The following is a 26,324-nucleotide window of genomic DNA, read 5'->3' as shown; positions in this document are numbered from 1 at the left end:
TAAGGCCATGTTCACACAGCTTATGTTTGATGCAGAAAGATACGAGGCTGATTGCTAGAGAAAACAGTCTCTAAATCTAGGAATTTTTTGTAGTGTCCATAGAAAATCACCTTGTAAGGCGCTTCTAGAAGTAGCAGGTCACTTTTGTGATATGAGATAATTTACTTGTGGAAATAACTTTACTAGCTTTTTAATGTAGAGACTATCTAAAGTACAGCCTCCAAATACAGGACCCTAAATGTTTGATACCTTGGTTCAATGTCTTAGCACCTCAAGATTATGTCGATCCCATTACATCGGCTCAGCTCACTCATGCCAGCAGTGTGGCTGTAAAAAAGATATTTTGCAGCCCCCTAGTTCGGCTGTTTTTGAACCAGTAAGAGAATGACAGCCAACTGAAATATACAAAGACCATACTTTTCAGGCATATGGTCAGCCCTCAGTTCCTTCTATAGGATACCTTGAAAAGAACAGGAGAGCTGGATGTGATCAGAACAACTAATGCACCAAATAACTGGTTCTCAAACGCAGACGGTCATCTACCACTATTCACATGTATAAACATGGGCACAATAGTGTTTTTTTTCTAAATTGCCCCTTTATCTACCATTCATGCCTCCTTTTACCCTCTTTTTTTTTTTTTTTCAAAGTCATTTATGACTGCAGAGCATTAAAAAAACAAAACCTAACAAGTGGATCACACGAATGGAACAATTGGTAAAACGTAACACACATGGCCTCATTTATCAAAACTGTAAGGCTTCATGCACACGATCGTATTTTTGCAGGCCGCAATTTATCTGCATTTTTGCTGATAAATTGCGGACCCATTCTTTTCTATGTCCCCATGCACACGGCTTGGTGCCGGGGCCGCAAAATCTCAGGACAACTCATATTACAGACCGGATTTGCAGATTCACCAATACTGGTGAATTGTTGTGGATCAGTGAGTCCCACAACAAAAGGTTTTTATGCAGTCTGACGAACCGCAACAGACCCATGGATTCAATACAATACGTTCGTGTGCATGAAAACCTCGCCCACCATGTGGTGTTCACGCATTACAAATTGATAGTTAATGGCCATGCAATTTTGCAGGTAATACCGCAGTTTTACCCACAAAACCATACGGCCATTAACAATAATTATTAGTTGCCACTTGGTTTTGCGGATAAAACTGTGGTTATACAAACAAAATCATGCGGCCATTAAACAGGTTGTCCGAGACTCAACAGCTATTCACAGGATGTGATAAATGTCTGATCGCTGGGGACCCTACCGGTTGCCGAACCTCCAGATCCTCCTCACTGCAACCCTCCACAGTGAGGAGCTTGAATGGAGCGGCAGTCAAGCATGCGCTGCCGCTCCATTCAATGTCTATGGGACTCACCGAAAAAGGAGCGCGCTGTACTCGGTTTTCATCATTCCCATATACTTTGAATAGAGCTGCAGTATCCATGCTCGACCACTGCTCCATTCAAGCTCTTTCTTTGTTTGAGTAGTTGAGCAACAGGGGGTTCAGGATCCCCATTCGGGGCGATTAGACAATTATTACCTATCGGCCATCACTACATGTTCTAACCCTAAAAAGTATCATTTCTTAAACTGCTCTGAAAAAAATAAAGGCTGCAATGTTGTTGGCTGCTATGGGCAACAAGGCCTCTTTTAGACTGTTTGATAAATGAAGCCTATAGTGTTTTTTTTTAGATCATATAATTTTTATTGCTAGATTTTTTAATTTACATACACAAAAAACAAGAGCAAAGTCCCTAAATCTATAGTGGTTTACAATATACTTTCATCAAAGCATCACAGAGCATAGTTTAGGGGGACAGGGCGAAGAGCTCTAGTGTGTATAAGCTATTTATTCTAGTGTAGACATATAACTATCTAACACTGTTGAGACGTGTGGTCTTTACCTCAAATGTTAGTTTTCTTCTGCGCTTAGGAACTTTCATATCAATTCTTAGCATTGTACAGTGATCTCCTTTTTATCTAGGTCATTGCACTGAAAGAATTGGGTTGATATCTGCTTTTGTAACATCTTAGTTATAGAAAACCTACAACATAAATACAAATAAAAACCAGGTCGCATTGAGTACATCAAACACTGTACATTTTAATAAATGCACATGCATTCTTAACATGTAAAAGGTCAATCATTTGTTTCTTTACATTGTACACGTGCAAATACCGCTCACTAGAATTTGTTCTTGAGCTTTTCCAAATAAATTATTTTTTGCCAAAAATAAAAATTGTCTACATAGAATAAAACAAAATTAAAAAAAAACAAATATCCAGACTATAGATGTGTATAAGACACTTAGACTATGACACAAGCGGTAGCTATCAATGTTGATTTTCTGTTATAAAGCGACTCACGAATACTAGATTAGCCATTCTATTAGTGTAGTCTATTTCCAATTATTCCCTGACTACGATACAGAAGAGGGTGTATATATATTTTTTGCAATGTTCTCTTTTCTACTGAATATGAAAAGCTCAGACTAAACAACAATAATGTAAAAAAAAAAAAAGGTTCAAACTACAATAAACCTCAGTGTCAAATATTTCAAGTGTGAAATGTATATACAACCTTCTACATTTTAGTAACTTTGCAGTCAGAAATACTTTTTTAAGCTATGTCTTGTGTAAATTTGAAAAACCTCAAGTGCTAATTATGAGGTAAAAGAGGCTAGGATTGGTCTCTCATATAATGTGTATGTCGACTGGCAACGAGTTAAGCTATGCCCAGGCTGTACGTCCAACCACAAGTAGCACTCCTTTACTAGGGCAATTTAGAGGGTGCAGGTTCCAAGGATTAACGGTTGAGAGTCCATAGTAATCACTTGGTAAAAAATAGAACTCCTTTTAGAGACATAGTTGAATATATTTTAAATGAGCATGCAACATTTCCCACTTAAAGGGGTTTTCCCATGAAGGACATTTATGACATATCCGCAGGATACGTCATAAAATGTCAGTTAGATGCGGGTCCCACCTATCTGTAGAATGGCCCGCTAAACCCCATTCTATTTTTGTGCCCACGCTGCCTCCAGGCCACTTACTGATTACATGGTTGGGAGTTACGGAAACAGCATAACTCGCTAAGCTACGCTGTTTCCGTAACTCCCATAGAACTGAATAGTAGTTACGGAAACAGTGTAGCTCGCATGCTACGCTGCTTCCGTAACTGACATTCACTACTATGGGAGTAACGGAAACAGTGTAGCTCAGCGAGTTATGCTGTTTACGTAACTCCCAACCATGTAATCAGGAACGGGGATTAGGGGGTCCCGTTCTAGAGATAGGTGCGGGTCCCAGAGGTGGGACCGGCATCTATCTGACATTTATGACGTATCCTGTGGATACGTCAAAAATGTCCTTCAGTGGAAAACCCCTTTAAGTCTTTCGTCACGCTTAGAGTAGGGTACAGCCCCTGCGTTCTACGTATACTTTAAGTGGCTTTGGTCCAAACCATTGCATGCTTATTTAAAATATTCACCTTTGACTCTGAAAAGAAGTGCTGTTCTATTATTTGCGAAGTCATTACCGTTTGGCATTTTAATCATAGTGAGTGAAATAACTTAAGCTTTAATAACATCAGTTATGCCATACCTCCATAAAGGACAATGATGAAAATCCTCCTAGCTGCCACTAGCTTTTGGGATGATGAACAGCAAAGATCATGATAATAAACAATAAAATCCAAAGAGAAAGTAGTAAGGTATCTAATGTGAACTTGGGTGTACGGAGATGGTAGCTTTAACTCAATAATAACATAGACCGTTGCTCAGCTGTATATTTGCAGTTGGCCTAGATGATCAATCACTCCTCTATGGTTATGACATGGTGGTTATCAGTCACGATCTGAGCTATATACGTCTCTTAACATGGGTACAAAAATACAATGTCTTAATGTCACTTTATTAGTGGTCCTCGAGAAATGCCTTCAGTATCTTAAAGAGCATTACAGTGGAGTATTGAGTTGTGTCTGCAATGTGCAAGCAATAAAAAACATTTTATAGGGCCCTTGAAACACAAGAAACACATAAGAACAGTGTCTGCTTTCAATAAAATAACATTAAAGAACATTTTTTTTTTCCAAGTGGTTGAGTTTTGAAGATTTGGCTCCCAAATGATTAAAAAAAAAAAGTCAAGAAAGCAGCAGAACACATATCATGAGAACTTTATACAAAGATGACAAAGTATATCATGGGGAGACCAGTTTTTAGCTGTACAAAGAAACCTGACAATACCGGCTGCACAGCAGTCATCATACTACAAATTGTCTGTTATTCCAAAGAATCTGCAAAACAGATATAGCACAATATAATGGAAGCCATAGTAACGTGTGGTCCTCGCCCATACTGGATCTCATTTCTATAAAGCCCATCATTTTAAAGTCTTACAAAAACAAACAGTCTCAAGACCAACGGTCGTGTGATCATCAATCCCATCTTTTGTGCTGTAAAGACAAAGCTTTCTAGACGATGTCAGCAGTTGCCCCCAAGTCCTGTCCAGTGGTCAGGCACCATAAGGAAGTATTTATCCATTGCTTCACAGAATCGAGTTCGATATAGTTCTGGAGATACTACTGTTGGCATTTTACCTAGGTATGAAGAAAAAACAGAAACACGGTGTATAAGATACGTGTATTTTACTTAAAACCGAACTTTACCCAAATTGTAACCTTAAAGAGAGTCTGTCACCAGAAATTGGCCTATCAAAGCAGCAGCAGCACAGTAATATAATGTAGCCTCATCTGAATAGGATGGGGTTTTATTTTCCAGATGAGTGGCTACGTTGCAGCAATAACTTTATTCTTCATATGCAAATGAGCTTTTTAGAGCAACGAGGGGGGTCACCGTTGCTCCAAACTGCTCTACCTTCTATCCCCAGTCCGTCCGTCCCTCCCTCCTTTGATTGACAGGGCCCGGTAGTGTAGAAGACGTGATCACGCCTGGCTCCCTATTCTTCTGAGGTTATTCTACAGGTTTTTCCTCTAGTGTTGTTCTTCTGGAATACCTGAAGCAAGGGTTTTGTTGTATGAGTGGGGACAGAAGAGTGGGCTCTCACTACAGCAGTACAAGCCATCAGGTGGGTGCCGTCAGGCACCAGGTGTGCAATCCTTTAAGCCATCAGGTCATGTGATGGTTTGGCTTACATTAAGCCACCATGATGTTGAGTTATATCATGGTGATCGCGCTCTTTGACTGGGGACACAGGAACACCTGTGTGAGAATGGTAAAGAAGTCTGTCTGGTGCAGACATCAGCTGATGTATCTACAAGGAACCAGTGAGTGCCATACTGGGCAGAACGAAGATAAATGAGCAGGAAAAAGGCAGTGTAGTATCGGGTAACGGCGCCAGGCTCAGGAGGACAAGGAACGAGGCCAGGTGAGTTTGATCAAGGTAATCTTTTATTCGAATGACGACGCGTTTCTGGACCGGACTGGTCCCTTCGTCAGGTCAGTTACAATGTTTGCACGTGTAAGCTGCTTATATATGCAATAAAAAACTGGGGGGGAAAAAAACGGTGCATAGCAGTTGGTTTTTCATTTAAAATCACAAAAGCCGTTGCAGGATTGAAACCCTCCATATGGATTAAAATTGACACCAAGTTTACTTAAAACAATACATATCATTCACATTTTTCAATTATCAGTATACATTTATTCATTGAAATATTTCCAACTCTTAGAATATAATTTATTCTAGAGTTTTTCTGTAATGGATAATCGTCCAAAGTTTCCATTTGATCAATATTTATTCCAGATTGCAAGTGGATATAAAAGTATATAAGAATATATTTATTAAAAAAAAGTGTTTGTTATCGTGGATACACTATGCTTGTTTTTGTATTGTCCGTACTGTACATCGTACTTATGCTTAAAGAGGCTCTGTCACCAGATTCTCAAATCCCTATCTCCTATTGCGCTGCAATGTAGATAACAGTGACGGTTTGTTTTTTTTAAAAACTTTCATTTTTGGCCAAGTTATGAGCTATTTTATATATATGCAAATGAGGTTTGAAATGTCCAACTGGGCGTGTATTGTGTTTTTAACTGGGCGTGCTTACTTGTATGACGCTGACCAATCAGTGACCAGTCAGCGTCATACACTCCTCTACATATATTTACACAGCAGCGATCTGCAGCCACATAAACAGAGATGAACGTTAATCAAGTGTCCTGATAATGAATACACATGAAATCCAGCCTGGACGTCATGTGTATTCAGAATCCTGACACTTCTGACTCTTTTCTTTGAGATTTCTAGCAAGGGAAACGAAATCTCGCGAGATTTCAGAGGTAAACGAGATTTTCGTTTCACTTGCTGGAAATCTCACAGAAAAGATTCAGAAGTGTCAGGATTCTGAATACACATGACGTCCAGGATGGATTTCATGTGTATTCATTATCAGGACAATGCAGTAACGTTAATCTCTGTGTATGTGGCTGCGCATCGCTGCTGTGTAAATAAATGGAGAGGAGTGTATGATGCTGACTAGTCACTGATTGGTCAGCGTCATACACGTAAACACGCCCAGTTAAAAACACAATACACGCCCAGTTGGACATAATGAAAAAAAAACGCCCAGTCGTCCATTTTAAAGCTCATTTGCATATATATATATATATATATATATATATATATATATATAAATAAAATAGCTCATAACTTGGCCAAAAATTAACGTTTTAAAAAAACAAAAAAACATTACTGTTATCTACATTGCAGCGCCGATCACATGCAATAGGAGATAGGGATTTGAGAATCTGGTGACAGAGCCTCTTTAATTCAAATAAACTTGTGCCTCGTTCCATGTAGATTCTCCGTATATCCCGTTTTTCACGAAAAAAAGGGGGGCAGGATGGATATTTAATTATCATCACTCATATTCAATTTCTTTGCAATTAGAAGGACAAAAAAAAGGTATAAAAGCATTTATAAGAATTTATAAAAGTTAATAATAAAAATGCAGGACTGCTTGTTATACGTTGCCTGCAATAATAGCTTTTTTTTTATGTTGACCTTTTTGTGCTTTTATAAATTCTTATAACAAGCAGTCCTGCATTTTTATTATTAACTTTTATAAATTCTTATAAATGCTTTTATACCTTTTTTTTGTCCTTCTAATTGCAAAGAAATTGAATATGAGTGATGATAATTAAATATCCATAATCCGGAATAAATATTGATCAAATGGAAACTTTGGACGATTATCCATTACAGCAAAACTCTAGAATAAATTATATTCTAAGAGTTGGAAATATTTCAATGAATAAATGTATACTGATAATTGAAAAATGTGAATGATATGTATTGTTTTGAGTAAACTTGGTGTCAATTTTAATCCATATGGAGGGTTTCAATCCTGCAACGGCTTTTGTGATTTTATATGAAAAACCAACTGCTGTGCACCGTTTTTATTCCCGGTTTTTTATTGCATATATAAGCACCTTACATGTGCAAACATTGTAACTGACCTGACGAAGGGACCAGTCCGGTCCAAAAACGCGTCGTCGTTCAAATAAAAGATTATCTTGATCAAACTCACCTGGCCTCGTTCATTGTCTTCCTGAGCCTGGCGCGGTTACCCGATACTACACTGCCTTTTTCCTGCTCATTTCTATTCTACATGCTCTGTCCCCGGTACTAAGGGATTTGTCACTGAGGGACTGCAGTGGGTGGCAGCCGGCAACCAACATCATTTCACTCCACGTAGAGCCTCGGAGGAGCGCCGTTGATCCCTCACCTTTTTCATTCTGTTGTGCCATACTGGGTAGAAGGTCATTGAGTGGCCCTAGTATAGTGTGGATCAGTGTCTGTATGAGTTACAGCTCAGACGAGCAGGATTTCTTTTCTGTTTCTGCCTAAAATCTAAAAGGCGGTTCCCTTTTTTGGACTCAAAATAAACATAGGCAAGCCCGGTTTTTGGACTTTGTGTGTTGTGCCACTGTCTATCTGTTCTCAGCCTGTCGTATCGAATTCTCTTGATGCTAATCTGCATATATATATGTATATATATACACACACACAGATAGATCGATACACACACACACACACACACACACACACACACACACATATTAGTAGGGGAGTGTGGGAAACAAATAATGGGTAGTTGGACTCCTACAACTATCCATTACAATGTTTTTGCAACTTGGTTTTTGGCAGATTAAAACAGAACAAATCAATAAATCCAATCATTTATCTGTCTCAATATGATGCTCAAATGGACTGTGATCTAGAGGCCAATGCAAATTGCAAAATTCACATTATCTCTGGTACCTGTGGCACTGATAATATTTAGTAAAGAACATCAGTCCAGTATAATGTTGCTGTGAAGAGTGCCCATAACTAGCAAGCCTACAATGCAAATGTAAAAGAGGATAAATTAATGGGTCACATCGGTTGGCGAGCATGAAGACAGACTAGCGAATTTTCAAGACTCGCAGATTTTATTTTTTTTTTTAAATGAGGATCGGTTATGTGATAGACTTTTTAAAATAGGAGATGCCCTAATTCAAACAAGGCAGCGGGTACTACTGCACTTCTTGAATGTCCTACCGGACTTCTGTTCAGGGTGGTGGAAGGGAGCGCCCACAATATGTTGATTGGCGGAGAAGGATCCCGTGACTGCATCCCCTGCACTTTTCTAGGTAAGGAGCTGTGTATGTGGCCGCATGAATTCTACTTTACTAAGAATCTACTATTCTCTCTCTCACTAAGTCTCCTTTTAACTAATATTCAAATTTTACTTCTCCGGATTAAAACGGCTACTACAGAACATATACAAAAGTCACACAAAATGCCTGCTCACACCTACAGCTCGTCTTCTGCTAAAATGCTCCTCATGAATTATTTACGTACAGCTGCATTTCTCTGCTTGTATCTTGGAAACCATCTGTCACTGTGAAAATCATGCAGTCTCCACATGTAAAGCATTTAGATTATATTTTTTTTATTAAGTCAGAATATAGGAAAAGATATGTTCAGTATTTAAAGAGAACCCTGTTTTCTTTCCAAAATGTGGAGATTCCGCCAATACCTCTATATTTGCTGACATGTCTATACAGGTCAGTAGGGACAATTAAGAACCTGCTGATGCCAACAGCATGAAGAATGATCTTCTGGTGCAGGGGTAGTTGGGGGGTACGGAGGGAAAGGATTGTACTGGAGGCCAGCAGCTGTTTCATCTCTTCGGAGCTTAAAGGGAATGTGTCGCTCCAACTATTTAATTTTTTTTATTGATTGATGTTTATGTAATTATTTACAAATTGTTTCAATTTTGATGTCTGAAATATTATAAATTAGAATATAAATTTTTAAAATGTTCTATGTGCTGGCCACTAGAGGGAGCAGTTCCCACAATTGCAGCAAGGTCACTCAGGTAAAGCAACCTCATTGACTTCTGCTGCAAATTTGTGATGGACGCACTCTCCTCTAGTGTCCTCACACAATCCCCTCTAGTGTCCTCGCATTTTGTGAAAAATGTTTGGAAACCCCTTATAAAATAGTTAAAAGCGTTACCACAATTTCTGCAGAAAACCAGAATGAAATACAAAAACAAAAAGTGCTAAAAGCAGAAACCCTGCGGAATTTCTGAATAAATATATATATAGAAAAATACTGGTTTATAAGAGGACTCTGCCGAGATTAGACAGGTCTGCAAATATGCGGAGAACAAATATGCCATATTTCTGAAAATGTTACGGCACCATAAATGATTTGTAGTGGAAAAGATGCAATATAACATTTGGCATGTGCAAAAGTTTGGCAATCAGTAAACACTAGGTAACTCCACCGTAGGCAGAAATCACAGCCCTCAAACGTTTCCTGCAGTCAGCTAACACGCTTAAAGGGGTTGTCCACTTTCAGCAAATGAATGTGATTTCTTTTTGTATAATTAAAAGCTAAACAATTTCCCAACATACTATCTGTATTAATTCCTTTAAAAAAAAACTCTTATTAATTGGTTTTCAAGATCATTGCTTCTGTAGGAACATTCATTGTTTACTTCCAGTGACAGATATTCTGTCCATGGTCATGTGATGGACACACAGGTGCACAGTTCGTTACAGTTACAGTACGTGTATCAGAGTCTTGTGACAATCCCAGCACCTGTGTGTCCATCACATGACCATGGACAGAATTGTATCCACTGGAAGTAAACAATGAATGTAACGACAAGCTGAGATCTTGAAAACCGTTGAACCGAGGACTTAATACAGAAAGTATATTGGAGAATTGTATCAATTTTAATTATACAAAAACATAACAATAATTTGCTGAAACGGGACCTAACCTTTTAACCCCTTCCCGTCGCAGCCATTTTTCATTTTCGCTTTTTTCCTTCCAAAAGCCATTTTGCAGGACAAGATGTAGTTTTTCATGGCACCATTTATGTACAATATAAATGTACTAGGAAACTGAAAAAAATTCTCTGTGGGGCGGAATGGGAAAACAGTGATTCCTCTAGTGATTTAATGGTTCCTTTTCTAGGACATTCAAATGTTGGTACCGTGGGGTAAAAATAAAATTTATTTTGTGTCGTCATATTCTGAGAGCCATTACTTTTTTTTATTTTTCCATCCGTTAAGCGTTGTGAGGATTTAATTTTTTGCGGGGAGAGCTATACTTTCTATTGGTACCATTTTGGGGTACAGCAGACATTTTGATCACTTTTTTTCTATTTTTGTGTGGGAGATGCAGAAACAGCGATTCTGCCAGGTTTTTTTTTACGGCGTTTGTGCGGCTTAATTAATGTTGTATTGTAATAGTTTGCACTTTAATGGACGTGGGGATACCACTTATGTTATTTTTTTTTTTTTTATTTCTTTAGAGGTAAAATGGCAAAAGGTTTTTTTGTTTTTTTTTACTTAATATTTACATTTTTTATATATTAAAAAAAAACTTTAACAGAATTTAACTTTTTTGTTATTCTCCCTACGGGACGAACCAGCTATCCAACTTGTGTATTGTAGTATACTGTGATTCTGACATACTCCTATTAAGCTGCCCGGGGGCCCCAGGCTGCCGTAACTACCATCGGCAACCCGCGATCGCGTTGCACCGTCACAGGAGGCCGCCGCCACCTGTTTCTAACTTAGATGTGGCAGTTGCTTTGACCGTTGGCATCTAAGGGGTTAAACGAGCAGGAACAGCTCGCTGCATTGAAGTGTTGTCTGTTTAAAAAAGCCAAAATTATGGTGCCCGTTCCATAAGCCCCCACATGACCTCTGCCGTATATATTTGGCTGATGTCGGGAAGGGGTTAATATTCTAGCTTTAGGATTCTTTCCCACTCTTTCTTGCAGAATAATTCTAGTTCAGAAATTATTTTTGGTCTTCGTACATCCAGAGTAATTTGAGATCTACACAGAGATTTTATTCAAGTCTGGGGTCTGTAAAAAGCCATTCTAAGACCTCAATGTTTTGTTTCTCTAAGTAGTTCAAGGTTGCAGGATTTGGATCATTGTAGCAGATTTACTAATACTGTCAATGTTATAGACAAATTAGCCAAATTTATCAAAGTGGTGCATGATGTTGGCGCCAAAACATGGTTTTTGCACTGGCGCACGGTGTTGCATTTTAAGCCAGGCCCTTTCTCCTAGACCACGTACTTTCCTTGCTAAACCACGCTCGCATGTAAGTGCCTAAAACAGGTAAATAATGTGTCACACGACATGTAGAACGGAAATCTGGTTCAGTTTGAGCCAGAAATCACACACATGTTGAATATTAAATCTGCCCCTTGTTGTAACATCCAAACACTTTTCAGTTTCTTCACTGACTGAGACATTGCCTTTTTTTTAGGATTACTTGACATATAGTAGAATCTATTCTTTCCACTTTCTGCACTTCCAGAACAACTGGCTGCGACCCCTGCCCACCAAACAACACATTGAGGGGTTTGGAGGTTCACAGAACTACTTTCTGAAAAGGTCTACTCCTGACCGAAATCAAGGCCAGACTTGGATTAAGTTAATTTCTAAATTTCTTGCAACGTCTGTGACCTTAAATGATTAACGACCGAGACAATTTTGATCCTAGTGAATGGCAAGGTGATCGCAATGTTAGGGCTGACAGTGAAGATGACAAAAAGGAGTCCCCTCCCTTTAACCATTCACACACAGCCATCAGTACGGTTTGTGTTGCTGACAAACAGCTGGGATCGGAGGTTTCGCCAACGCTGGCCATTCGCGTGGGACTACCAATCACAGTCACACTCCTGCTGGTGATCGCACGGTCACAGCTAAATTACAAGCTGCCTAAGTTGTACATGTACATCACTGTGTGTTAAAGGTTTAAACAGATAACTATCAAATTGCAAAGGCGATCAAACTTTTGCACAGGTCTAATGTTTTTTCACAAAAAAAAACCAACAAATAAAAAGAAAAGAAATTAGACATTAAAGTTTTCATACATATGTCAGAATTAAGCGTGTTCTCTTCAGAATTTGCACTAGTAGTGGTTTAACAATTTCATTTTGGGTAAAACGTTTGCAAGGAAATACACAATATATGGATACACACAACTTACCTTGGCCACCCAATATCCCAGTAGATTTGACCACCATTTCAAGCTTTTTGTCCCAGGTAAATGTCCGGATGTAATCTGTCAGTAAACAATATAAAAAAAATAAATTACATACAATACATCTAGTTTTATATGTTTTCTTATTCTTAAAATAAACTTCTCTTCAGAGTGGAAATATTTCATACAGAAAAAAAACAAAAACAGTGAAATAAACAGGTATGAGGGCTTTGGAATCTACAGCACCCTCGTAAAGATGGCGGATGTTTTGCTCACCCTACAAAAAACATTACACATTATTGGTAGTTCGATTTGGATCTCATTAGCAAGTGATCTTACTAATATAACGACCATAGATCATAACCATCAATAGGATTTGTATCTTTGATCAGTGAATGTAGATCATTCTGCTTAATGGCTGCAAGCTAAATTACCGGAATGCATAGAAGTTTGAAGTTGCTGTCGGAACCTGTCCAATAGGGCATATAAACAGGGTTTGTCTTCATGATACAACCCCTCTAAGTATGGCCCATGTGCGTGAAGCAATTATCGTTCAGATTTGATCTCTTATGAGCGTTTTAGGCTGGGTTCACACAACCTATTTTCAGACGTAAACGAGGCGTATTATGCCTCGTTTTACGTCTGAAAATACGGCTCCAATACGTCGGCAAAAATCTGCCCATTCATTTGAATGGGTTTGCCGACGTACTGTGCCAATGACCTGTCATTTACGCGTCGTCGTTTGACAGCTGTCAAACGACGACGCGTAAAATGACTGCCTCGTCAAAGAAGTGCGTGCATGACACTTCTTTAAAACGTAATTTGAGCAGTTTTTCATTGAATTCAATGAAGAACAGCTCAAGATTACGGGCGTCAATGATGCCTCGCAAAATGCGAGGAAGAGCATTTACGTCTGAAACGACGGAGCTATTTTGCTTTACAGAAGGCACCTGGACAAGTCAGAAAATTACCTATTGACTTCTATAGGGGAGTGTTGTGGGCATGCTCTGTGACGTGTGCAGAGGTCATTGTGCAGGGGGGGGGATTTGTCTTCATCATCTATTGTCAATTTAAGAATTCAGTGTTATCTGCCTTCAGCTTTATAATAGAGACGTTACTTTTCATTTGTAATCTCTACAACACAGTAAAGGCCCTTTTACACTGGCCAATTATCGCTGAAAATATTGTTCATAGAATACACGATAATAATGTACAGGGACGAGCGGAGTACTGAGTGCTCGTCCCCATACTAGCTCCTTGTGAAATCAGCCGATGAGCACCGATCAACGAACTGTCTCATTGACCAGCGCTCGTTTACGCGGCCCAGGATGGGCTGTGTAAGAGGACCTTAAGTTTCAGGCTATTGTGAGTGCTCAGTGGCCAGTGTGAAAACTGGAATATTTCAAAGTTTGATTTAAACAATTAGGTTATTTTCTGAAGAAATGAGGTGACTACCCACAAGCACTTCCTGTTAACAGGCTGGCTTGTATGTAGATTGAGGTTTGTCTCTGACTTTTTCACGCGCATCAATGGAATCCTGGAAGGACATTCAGGACAGAGGACGACTTCCCGCCACCCTGTTACATACCTTGATACAAGATAATAACTATATACAAACAATGCTTTATTTATTATTTACAGCATTGTGAAAGTTTGTAATATATTCGCTTTCTCACTATAGCCACTGGAAACTACTTTATCACTGAACACACAAAACATGTAATATTAGGCCCCATGCACACGAACCAGCTTTTGCGGCCGCAATTCCCCCGAAAATCCATGGGAGAATTGCGGCCCCATTCATTCCTATGGGGCCATGCACACGACCGTGGTTTCCGTGCATGGCCCAGGAGCATAGGAAATAATGGCCGCGGCAATGTGCACGGCCCGCGATTTGCAGGCGGCTCACGGATGACACTCCACCCCCGGCCGACCCGAAAATCACAGCCGTCCGCATGGCTACGGTCGTGTGCATGAGGCCTTAGAAAGAAAACCGATACTGAAGATTTAATGTTGCAAGCCATAAAGTATTTTTTAACCAAATTAGAAAAGAACATAAGTTGTAATTTTTGGTGCTATTGGTTTAAAAAAGCTCAACACAGAATATACTGCATATCGATAGTGAACTAACAATATTCTCAAGGTAAACTCTTTTAAAACTCATCAATAAAGCTTAAAACACAAAATTGTTAGTGGAGCACACAAGACCGGTTAGGATTCCCGGGTGAGAGATACTGTGAGCTTGTGCTATATTTGTGAGCTCAGACATGACATATGGCTCTATTGGACAATTCTCAAGAATCAACACAACAGTCACTTGGGATTCTGGTCAGGTATACTGCGCTTGTTCTCATTATTAATATGAAGTGGAACATTTTAAACCATACACGTTTTTCATCAGAGCCTTAACGCAAACACGATTAGGCTCTGAATAATTCTGTATAATTAAACTTATTGTACACTGCCATGACTGCCAATCTTTATTCACCACATACATATTTATAATTCCATTATAGGTTTACTTTAAAACAAATTACGGTATAAACAAAGAAGAAAAAAGAAAGTGGTCAAAGTCAAACTTTTTTTCGTAGAAAATTCAATGAACTTTAGAACTAAAAATGCTCTACATAAGTGATTAACACATTTTTTTTGTATAGTGGCCTCACCGGCCAGCTGATATCTGGGCTTCATCGGTGGTCAATAACAGAGTCAATTATGTTGTTAAAACCTCTTTAAAAATTTAGGACACATTACCATATTTTTCAGACTAAGACGCCCCCAACTATAGGTCGTACCCAGGTTTAGACAACAAGCAAAAAAAAAAATGTCATACTAATTAAAACTTCCCTGCTCGTCTGGGGTAGTACTCCCATCCTTGGTGGTCTACGATAGAAGAGGGGGGAATATATTATATTCCCTGGTAGTCTGGGTTCTAAATGGAGGTTAAAACTTTGATCTAGGGCAGTGTTTCTCAATGTTTCTAAGCCAAGTACCCAAACAAATTACGGTACATCGAAGTACCCCAAGGTTATCATACACTGTGCTGCCTATTGAAAGCACAGCATAAGGAATGTTTGAGTACCCCCTAAAGGAGTGCCCAGGTCCATGGGCGTAAAACATGCTGAAAGGATATACTCCCTAGCTCGGACGCTAATGCATTTCTAATGCAGTTAAGCATTATGTAAAAAAGAAATGTATAAATATGTAAAACGAAGTGCATGTGTTGTCTTTTGCTTGGGTAAAATAATACCTCGTAGTCTGGTGGGTTACTCACCTCTCCAACTGCCAGCAATGTGTTCTGCGCCGTCCTAACAGAACGCTGAACGCAATGCGCACAATATTATTGGTCAATTTCTTTATGTGCACTAATCATTAGGAATACGGTACAGGAAGGGACCTGGAGGTGCTTACTACGGACCAGAAGACGCACACAATTTTTAGCTGAAAAGTATGTCTTGTAGCTTGAAAAATATGGTATGATCATGGGGGGGGAGGGTCTGGCCACGATTTAATGAGGGAGAAGCTTATGACGCATCTAAAGCCTCTAAATTAATTGTTAGCATTCAATTTAGATATTTCTAAAGAGTTGAAAGTTCAACAATTAGACATAACTATAAACACAATTTAATCATATCTAGTATATTGCTCTCTTTTCTATAAACACGTATTGCAATTTAACCAACTGTAATAAACACGCACAATACTGAATACATTTGGTTTCCTACATGAATTACAAAGAGCGATAAATGGGATTTAGTATAAACAATTGCATAATTTCCGGGTATGATATTTTTAATATTAAAAATATAAAGATATAATGACACATTATCATCTAAATGTGTAATTTGGTACCTTTAAAATGATGACATGTACAGTGTCCTATAACATGGAGATGTGATAATACTTATCAACCTATTAGTTAAAGAGGCTCTGTCACCAGATTTTGCAACCCCTATCTGCTATTGCAGCAGATAGGCGCTGCAATGTAGATTACAGTAACGTTTTTATTTTTAAAAAACGAGCATTTTTGGCCAAGTTATGACCATTTTTGTAGTTATGCAAATGAGGCTTGCAAAAGTCCAAGTGGGTGTGTTTAAAAGTAAAAGTCCAAGTGGGCGTGTATTATGTGCGTACATCGGGGCGTTTTTAATACTTTTACTAGCTGGGCGCTCTGACGAGAAGTATCATCCACTTCTCTTCAGAACGCCCAGCTTCTGCCAGATCACGCTGTGACGTCACTCACAGGTCCTGCATCGTGTCAGACGAGCGAGGACACATCGGCACCAGAGGCTTCAGTTGATTCTGTAGCAGCATCGGTGTGATTCTGTAGCAGGTAAGAAGCTGGGCGTTCTGAAGAGAAGTGGATGATACTTCTCATCAGAACGCCCAGCTAGTAAAAGTATTAAAAACGCCCCGATGTACGCACATAATACACGCCCACTTGGACTTTTACTTTTAAACACACCCACTTGGACTTTTGCAAGCCTCATTTGCATAACTACAAAAATGGTCATAACTTGGCCAAAAATGCTCATTTTTTAAAAATAAAAACGTTACTGTAATCTACATTGCAGCGCCTATCTGCTGCAATAGCAGATAGGGGTTGCAGAATCTGGTGACAGAGCCTCTTTAAATCTTTTAACAAATCTACAAACCTGTATCGTAATATAATAGTTTGAGAGAATTCATGAGATATTACGGGAGCTGTTTTCAGCATCTCCCGTGCAATTCTGTGTAGACTTTAACATTCGATTTGCTGTTTCTTCAGCACCACGGATCTGATACTAATGTTATCTCACACCTGATATATTTCCAATTGGGGATTATGAAACGTGTGCAATAGAAACATAACATTTGAACATTTAGGAACTAAATCATAATAGTGCCTATCTAGATTTACATATGATGTGAAGTAATAGTTACATAAAGAATGTTAAATGTCTGTTTTGAAAACTAATGAAAAGAAAGATTAGTCTGCTGTGTATCGGGAGCATCTATGGGGTTAATGTTAACTCCACCTATAGTAAGTCATATGACGTAGGGTGTATCTGGTTATAAGGACTGAACTTGAAGCTGTAGGAAGCTAGCTATTATTAGGTACCCTAGTGGTTTGAAACGTGTAAGCGTCCTCCCGAGATTATTTTAATTTGTCATGTTTTAAAGATGACCCAATAAACTAGAAGTTTTACTGATACATCCTTTGCCAAACAATATTGCCTTTTGTATCTGCTGCCGACTCAGAAGATTTCTCCCGTATCTACGAGCACCACTGTAATTCACAATGTGACATGGAATGAATTTGAAAAACGCGGTGGCAACGCGATGAGGGTACCCTTGTAATACATACCTTTATATATTTAATCTAAATTCTCCTTGAAGTCATTTCTTAAAAGAACACAAGTATGGGTACATTTGCCACTCCCTAAAATCTTATCTGGGGTCCTTAACTACACCTACCTTTTAAGTTCCCTTTCCAGGGTTTCACCCCTACAGTGTGATAAACCCTCTTCTCTATAGATATAAATTCTACCTTTGTTAGATATGACCGCATCCAGCATATTTATCTGAATGGGACTTGCAGAAATCCATGAACCTGCTGCAGAAACAACCCTATTCAGATGAATGGAACTGATTTTCAGTCGCATTAATTTCTGCAATAACATCTGCGGCATGTGACTGCACCCTTACACAACTCTCTGCAAGCCCAGATAACCAAATCTCAGTTTTTTGCCCAGGCTTACAGTTTAAGTCACTGACAGACAGGCTGGAAAGTGTTCAGTTCAGAACATACAACTAAAAGTAAGAACATACTCACCAATGATTCCCACAACAAGCTCATCTGTAGTGTCATCGCGCCCAACTAGTAAGGAATAGTCAATGATGAGATGACTGGAGAGGAAGTGCGAGTCACTGTGTATTGAGGCGCGAAGGACTGATTTACAGTGAGATCGGATGTACAAAGGGTTGTCCCGAACCATCTTCAACAAGTTTTCATCCAGTAGGACAAGATCACAATTCTCCTTCCCTATGTCTGTTTTCACATTACGGTTTCTCAATGACCCTTTCAGATCAAAAACCTATTGTAACCAGACAAATAAAGGAGTAAGTAATCAGATATTTCCTTCATTCACTATAACGTTTTCACATTCTACTTGTTACCTGTGCCATCTTTCGGCCATAAAACAGATTTTCCATGACCAAAAGATCTAACTTCTTCTCTGTGTTGTTCTGAGAATTTTTGTAACCAATTCTGTAGACTCCTAATATTTTTGCCAAAGCTGTTGGTCTCTGTAGGCACAATACACAAAAGGGATCAGTATTGATCACAGGTAGAATAAAAATTATATCAATATTAACAAGCCATCATGAACACTACAAGTCCATGGGATAATCTACATGAAAGAAGATTGCACAGATACGCAAAGTGTATTGAGAGTGAAAAGGAAGCATGAAAAATATAGTAAAAGTGAAAATACACTGTTTAACTTACGCTTTCATTAAATTCAAACAGAGCCAGGATCACACTGGATTATAACGTGTACGTCGGGAAAGCTCTCGAGGTGCACGCGAAACATGTCCATATGGGCCTCACTAACCCGACGGAGGTAAAAAAATAAAAATGTTCTTCTGGCCTCCGTCAGAAAGGTTATCATCAGTATACCTCTTTTTTTGGATGATGGAATACGTAATAGACTACGCTATTCCATCCTGAGGGATCCCGCAGATAAAATGTAAACCGCACGGTATACGTTTTTTGTCAAATTGGAGCCTATGTGTGATGGATGCCACGGAAGTCTGTGTGTGACAGATGTACACAACATATACTTCGGTGAGTTTGCCCAGTGCCGGAGTCCCCGGGAAGAGAATCAGTTAGCGATCAGCTAAGGGATTCCAACACTGGGGAAGCCCCTGACGTCACCGTCAATATATGGACAGTGATGTCGGGGGCTTTCAACTACGGAGTCCCTGGCCAGGGCATCGAAAGCGCTGCGGCCACGGACTGAGGGCCTGGAGAAGCCCCAGACTAAACTGGAGAAGCATTTGACGTGACTGTCCATATATTGCCTGTGACGTCAGGGGCTCCTCCAGGGGCGAAATCCGCGGCCAGAGCGTTGCTGACACTCGTGATTCTGACATTGTTGCTCTTAGCATCACTGTCCATATATGACACTATCCAGTGACATCCCGAGCTTCCCCGAGTTTAGCATTTCAAACCGCGTTCTGCCTGTGGAGTTCGAGTGACGTATCCCACTGTATCTGCCTATAACGCGGGATACGTTGCTACCTTCCGTGGCAGGGCAGGCTAGGATGCTGGTTAGCACATGAGCCAAAGTAAGAGCTAGATGATTGAAATCAAAAAAATATATACAAATTTGCAATGAAGCAAAATGGATGCCTTTATTTCCAGTCAAGCTATAGGAATATGTGATGTATATGTAAATAAAATATAACTTTTAATGGTTAGGATTAAATATAATTAGAACAAAGACAAGAATCAAAATCTAAAATTTAGCCAGAGTTCACTGACAGGTGGATTTGTATCGATCAGATACAAACAGTGTGTGGTGTAAACTGTCTGCCTTTGTGTCTCCTACGGCGTCTGCAGAACACCGGGCGGCACAATTGAGTGGCGTATATATCTTAGTCAGTGAAGACTCTGAAGTTAAAAATATTATGGAGGCCCCCCCGACATGTTTCGCTGCATACGCAGCGTCTTCAGGGGTTCAAATGCAGCGAAACATGTCGGGGGGGCCTCCATAATATTTTTAACTTCAGAGTCTTCACTGACTAAGATATATACGCCACTCAATTGTGCCGCCCGGTGTTCTGCAGACGCCGTAGGAGACACAAAGGCAGACAGTTTACACCACACACTGTTTGTATCTGATCGATACAAATCCACCTGTCATTGAACTCTGGCTAAATTTTAGATTTTGATTCTTGTCTTTGTTCTAATTATATTTAATCCTAACCATTAAAAGTTATATTTTATTTACATATACATCACATATTCCTATAGCTTGACTGGAAATAAAGGCATCCATTTTGCTTCATTGCAAATTTGTATATATTTTTTTGTGACAATTTAATGCCTGCCAGCCTGCTGGGTCTCTTCTCATTCATACCTGCTAGATGATTGAAATCAGCCCTCTACTGGCCATAGTGCCACTTATTTATATAGTGTTTCAACACGGTTTTGGTTAATACTTTGCTACTCAGTATTTGAACTTAAACTGTTGTGACCCAGCTTCCCTGAAAACGCTTTCAGATTCTCCATTGTACCACGTCCTGAACTTGCCTGACCCATTTCCATTGTGTCAGGTCACCTCCACTAGAAATTAGCCAGGAAATCAATCACCGGACCAGCTTAAAGCGCCTTAGTCCTGGGGATAGCTCAGTGCCATGACTAACCGAAGGAAAGGGGGTTCCTATAGGTAAATTGTCCCGTTCAGTTAATTATTCCACTGGGTATAACTCTGTATTTCCATATTTTAAAATGTAGTGTATTTGCCCAAATCAGGCAGTACCTGCAGATGTAGTAAGTTGCTACCTATGTTGATGCCTAGTTATTTACAGATGGGCATTTTTTGTGTGTGTTATCTAGTAAATGTGCTGTATGTAACATTGGTCATATGGGCTGGCTCCAGGTTTCTGTGGGCCCTTGGGCAATACAGTCACAGCTGACACTTTTTTTTACTAACTACTAATGCACAGTTTTGTTTTTTTGCCAGATTTTGTTCTTTTTTTTTTTTTAAATTGTAAGAATATATTTTCCTATCGAAAACTAAATGAGAACATGCCCTAAGTAGGTAAAGTTTGCAAATTAACCCTTTTGGTAATTTGGGTGCTATATTTCTGATGGTTCAGGGGATGTTTTTTTATGTTTCGGCCTTCCCACTTTGTAGCAGGCATTGTTTTTCAATTTTTACATTGATGTAGCTGTATTCGGTCTTGTTTTTTCAAGGCAAGTAATAGTTTTTTTAGGCATCATTTTACGATACACAAGTAATAGTTTAATTTCTATTAAAAGGAGTCTGGTAGCGCAACATCTACTGACAAACTGCTGATGCCGCTAGGAAGCGATCGGGTAACGGAAAAAGATACAGTATAGGGGAGAATATTACTCCAAAAAGATCGCTGGTCCCTATAGCGTCAAACGCTCTCTGTCACCTTGTCAAAGAACATAGTTCATTGTTTTTATGGTTTCTGATTTACTATTAACAGTTACAATAGATTGAGGACTCCTGTATACAATTAGATGGAGCTCCAGAAACATGTGCGCTACTTCTCTGCATATCTACACCTACACAACGGCTTTATTCTTAGATTACGTTGGACTTTTGTCACTTAAGATTTGACAATAAAATCTTTCAACACAACCCAGCTGGTTTTACCTTCATTTGCACAGCATTAGTAATGTATGTGAAATAGTGTGGAGCAAAGTCAAGGAATGACTGTACTTCTAGGCGAGGCATCTGTTTCAAAATGAATCTGTCATCTGTGGAGAAAAAATTCAAGCAATATAATTGTTCTCCGCATGTATACAAAAAAAATATCCACAAAAAACAATGACAATCTGTAAACAATGTTTCACACCGGGAACAACATATTATGCTAGAACACACAATAAAATCGGTAGGCGTATTTGTCACTAACTGCTATGGAGATATCAAAACGTGCAACCTTTGGATTCCTCTACATCGAATTAATTGAATGAAAGCTCTATTTAGGGGCATAATTAGGAAAAAGAGAAAACCTAGACTCAAACTTGAAATTCTAAATGATGAATGAGGGTTAGAATTTCCAAATCCATGGTCATTACTTAGCATCTCAACGTTAACATTTTAGGGGTTGGGGAGTATCAGTGGTTAAAATGTCTGTAGGAGCCATTCTAAGCCATACGGTCCCTCGATGTCTGCTTTGGACCCGGGAAACTTGTAGTATTATTACCAGATTTCCCACACTTATAATGTTGCGGAATGTATGGAATAAGCAAAAAATGTTAGAGATTTTACAGGTTGTACTATCCATTTACCAATATTGCACAACCGTGCTTCCAACTTTAATATTTAAGCGGCTTTGGCCCTCTGAAAGCGGCCGGTACAACAAGCATTACTCATTCAGTATCCTCTAACACATTTACAACAAATGATCAATCACAATCTGAATTTCAATTGCCCTACAGATATTTCCGTCAGTATTTACAGCTCTGGCACACGTATATGATGTAGAGTAGAGATTCTTACTTACAAATAAATAACGATGTAGTGATTGACATGGGAGAGAGATTTAGACCCAATTACGAGAGAGAAATGGGCAAGTATTTCGGAGTCTGTCCATAAACTATTCCTCAGTGAGACCAAACGACTATCACAGTTATGGCTTATACATAAAACATACAGAAAACCAGCAGCCCTGTTTAAAGCAGGCCTACATGGCGACGCTAAATGCCCAAGGGTCTATGTACAGACTGACATACTTCAGATGTTCTGGATTTGCTCGAGTCTACAAACCTACTTGTCTGAAATTTTAGGCATCATACATAATTTATTTCAGGTAACGGCTCCATGAGATCTGGTAGTGTTTTTTTAGGATACACTAATAAACTATTAATTTATTATCATGGAAAGGTAGTAATAGGGTGACCTCTGTAGGCAACTAGGAAACTTGCTTTACACTGGCTCTCAAACAAACAGGGAGTACATAAGAATGGGCTCCAACTATTGGTATGGGGTTTTTCGTTTTCCTCTCAAAAGTGAAATGTGAAAAACGCTGGGCTCCATGGCTAGACACTCATGAACCAAATCGCCTACTGAGCATAAGTATGCCTTCAAAGTGGCTATAACTGTATATAAAGTGATATAACACTACTGTATACTAGGGTTGTATGATGCAATCGAAATATCAATACTATAAACGGTTCAATACCGTGAATTTATGTATTTCGATGCAAAGCTGTGCAGCTGCGGCGCCGGCCCTAAAGATAGAGAACATGGCGCGCGCACTGCAAAGCGCCCCCATGTGACCTATCTTCAGTGCCTGCTGCTCATTAGGCCCTGTTCACATGCAATTTTTATATATTTTTTTTAAATATTTTATTGTTACCATCTGTACAAAATATAATAAATTTTTTCATATTACATATATTATTTAGAACTCCATAAATCTCCAGACGCATGGTATCATTTCAACCTTGTCTTCGCTATTTATTTTAACCCTTAACCCTCCTACTCTACCCTCCCTCCTCCATATTGCAACCTTTCTTTTGTCTTATAACATTTAAGGCGTTTGAATATGAAGAGAGGACATATTAATTTCTTCTTGTGAGAATAATAAAGTTGTCAGTCATTTTTTTAAATCTCTTATTAACGGTTATCTTTTTTTTCCCCCCATTCCTTTGTATGCATACTGTTTTATGCTGGGTTCACACGACCATGTTACGTCCGTAATGGACGGAACGTATTTCGGCTGCAAGTCCCGGACCGAACGCACTGCAGGTAGCCGGGCTCCTAGCATCATAGTTATGTACGACGCTAGGAGTCCATGCCTCGCTGCGGGACAATTGTCCCATACTGTAATCATGTTTTCAGTACGGGACAGTAGTTCCACGGAGAGCCAGGGACTCCTAGCGTCGTACATAAATATGATGCTAGGAGCCCGGCTCCCTGCACTGTGTTCGGTCCGGGACTTGCAGCTGCAATACGTTCCGTCCATTACAGACGTAACATGGTCGTGTAAACCCGGCCTTATATTCCAACATTAACAGTCTCCTTACTATGGTTCTAAAATGTGTATATGTTGGTGGGGATATGTGGATCCAGTGGTCTAAAATAGTTTTCTTTGCAGCCATGAACATAAGATGTATACCGTAGTCCCTAAATAAATTTTTATCCCTTATATCTATGTTATCGGAGTGCAAAATATGCGACCATATATCCATATTCACACGTAGTTTTTTTTACAGGCAGAAAAAATCTGCCTGTTAAATCGAATGCACTAGCACCACTGTTTTATCTGCCTTCCATTGATTTCAAAGTGAGGTCAGAGGTGAAAACCGCATGAAGAAAGAGCATGCCGCTTTTTTTTTTTATGCAAGCGGCCAAAAGTTGTCCGGGAAAAAAAATGCCTCAGCCCCTCATTGATTTCAATGGGAGGCAATTTGGGACGTTTTTTTATGATTCGGACGCAGTTTCCATGTCAAAATCAGTGCCAAACCTCTGATCTTTGCGGTATTCAAGAGGATAACGGCCATCAAAGCTGACCGCTGTATTCAAAGGAAAATTATGTGACGCGATCGAGGGACATACCTTATATGGAGAGACAGCACAGGGCCCATTGAAGGACCCCAATGCGGTGTGAACATATTTCCAGTTGTTAGGGCATACTTAGGTATGCCCTAACAACTCCCTGTGTACTATAAGTACAGTCTCTAATGAGAATATGGGGGAGAGATCCTCCAGCTCACCTGACACGTAGCTTATGTGTCGTAGACGTCGCTCGGATCCTCGTGTCGGTGCACGATAAATAGAAGGCAAAAGGCAAGGGGTTGAATCCAGCGCTGTACAGTCTCTAATGTACTGGCATATAGATCTATGCAAGTACATTAAAGTTAAAAAATATAAAAAAGTTAAATTCAAAAAAGCAACGTTAAAAAAAAATATGTAAAAAAAATAAACGCAATTAAAATATAAGTCCCACAAAAAACAACGTGTCATACAGCTACGTCAAGTAAAAAAAAAAAAAGTAATCAAGGCCAAAATTGGCCATATCCCTAAGGGGTTAACCCTAATGTTGCCATTATGTGAGGGAAATGATTGGGGTCACTTATTAATGTGAGGCACATGGTGTTATGAATTTTGAACCCCCATGTGCCTCACATTAATAGTAACCCCATTATTATGACTGAGGTACATGATGGGGTTATTGTAAGGACTTTATATTTTTGTGGGTTTTTGTATTGTTGGCAAAGTATTGTTTTGGTATTGAGAATCGCAATACTCTACAAAGTATTCGTATCAAAGTCCAAATTCTGGTATCGTAACATCCCTACTGTATATATACCTGATTTTTATTTGTGAATTTAGCTGAATACTTGCAATTTACCAATTTTTATGTACATATAAATGTACTTTCTTTAGTGTGATAAAGATATCCATGTATTCATATCTATCTTTACGTGCTGTACTGAGGGATTGAACCAAGGGGAGGGGGACGTGATGTTATATTTTAGCACAAAATGATAATAAACATTTTAAACAAAATACACCCATCTATGGTCAAGAGCTGCATCAGTTCCTGGATTTCACAGTCTATTATGTAACGTATTGAGTTTTCTCCAGTATGAAACAAGCGCTTTATTGGATGGTGAAACGCGGACTCCTTTTTATCTCTTGTACTATGCGCTTTCATATTTGACTAAATAAGATGCTTGACAATACATATAGTAGATGCATCATCTGGTATTCCCTGCAAATCCCCAGCTCCTCAATAGTCCTACTCATTTGGTGATCCATTGAAGATTACAGACTAAGGTCTCAAGCACACAGCCGTAGCCGTGTGCACGGCCTGTGATTACGGGCACAGCCGGCCGCGGACTGTCATCCGCTATTGCGGGCTGTGCTCCAAAGTATAGGAGCACAGTCCTCAAATTAAGAAAATAGGACACGTCCTATTTATTGCAGGTCATTTCTACAACCCAGAGACCTTCCCGTAAACATACGGGAAAGTGTCCATGTGTCATGTAAATTAATGTATCCATATTGTGATCCGCAATTACCG

The 26,324-nt window shown here is 39.3% G+C and overlaps 1 protein-coding gene across 1 annotated transcript in view; it reads right to left on the bottom strand.

The window, feature by feature from the left end:
• Positions 1-3,261: 3,261 nt before the first annotated feature.
• PIKFYVE (phosphoinositide kinase, FYVE-type zinc finger containing) overlaps positions 3,262-26,324 on the bottom strand; it is a 256,730-nt gene continuing 233,667 nt past the window's right edge. Inside the window, 5 exon segments of the mRNA XM_075829901.1 lie at positions 3,262-4,612; positions 12,552-12,626; positions 18,361-18,622; positions 18,705-18,833; positions 21,941-22,044. Coding sequence (XP_075686016.1) covers positions 4,497-4,612; positions 12,552-12,626; positions 18,361-18,622; positions 18,705-18,833; positions 21,941-22,044 — 686 coding nt within the window. The 3' untranslated portion in view covers positions 3,262-4,496.

The sequence above is a fragment of the Rhinoderma darwinii genome, chromosome 6 (genome assembly GCF_050947455.1).
Source record: "Rhinoderma darwinii isolate aRhiDar2 chromosome 6, aRhiDar2.hap1, whole genome shotgun sequence".
Lineage (NCBI taxonomy): Eukaryota > Metazoa > Chordata > Amphibia > Anura > Rhinodermatidae > Rhinoderma > Rhinoderma darwinii.
Note: the sequence above shows the minus strand (reverse complement) of the source record. Positions and strands in the feature narration are given on the sequence as shown.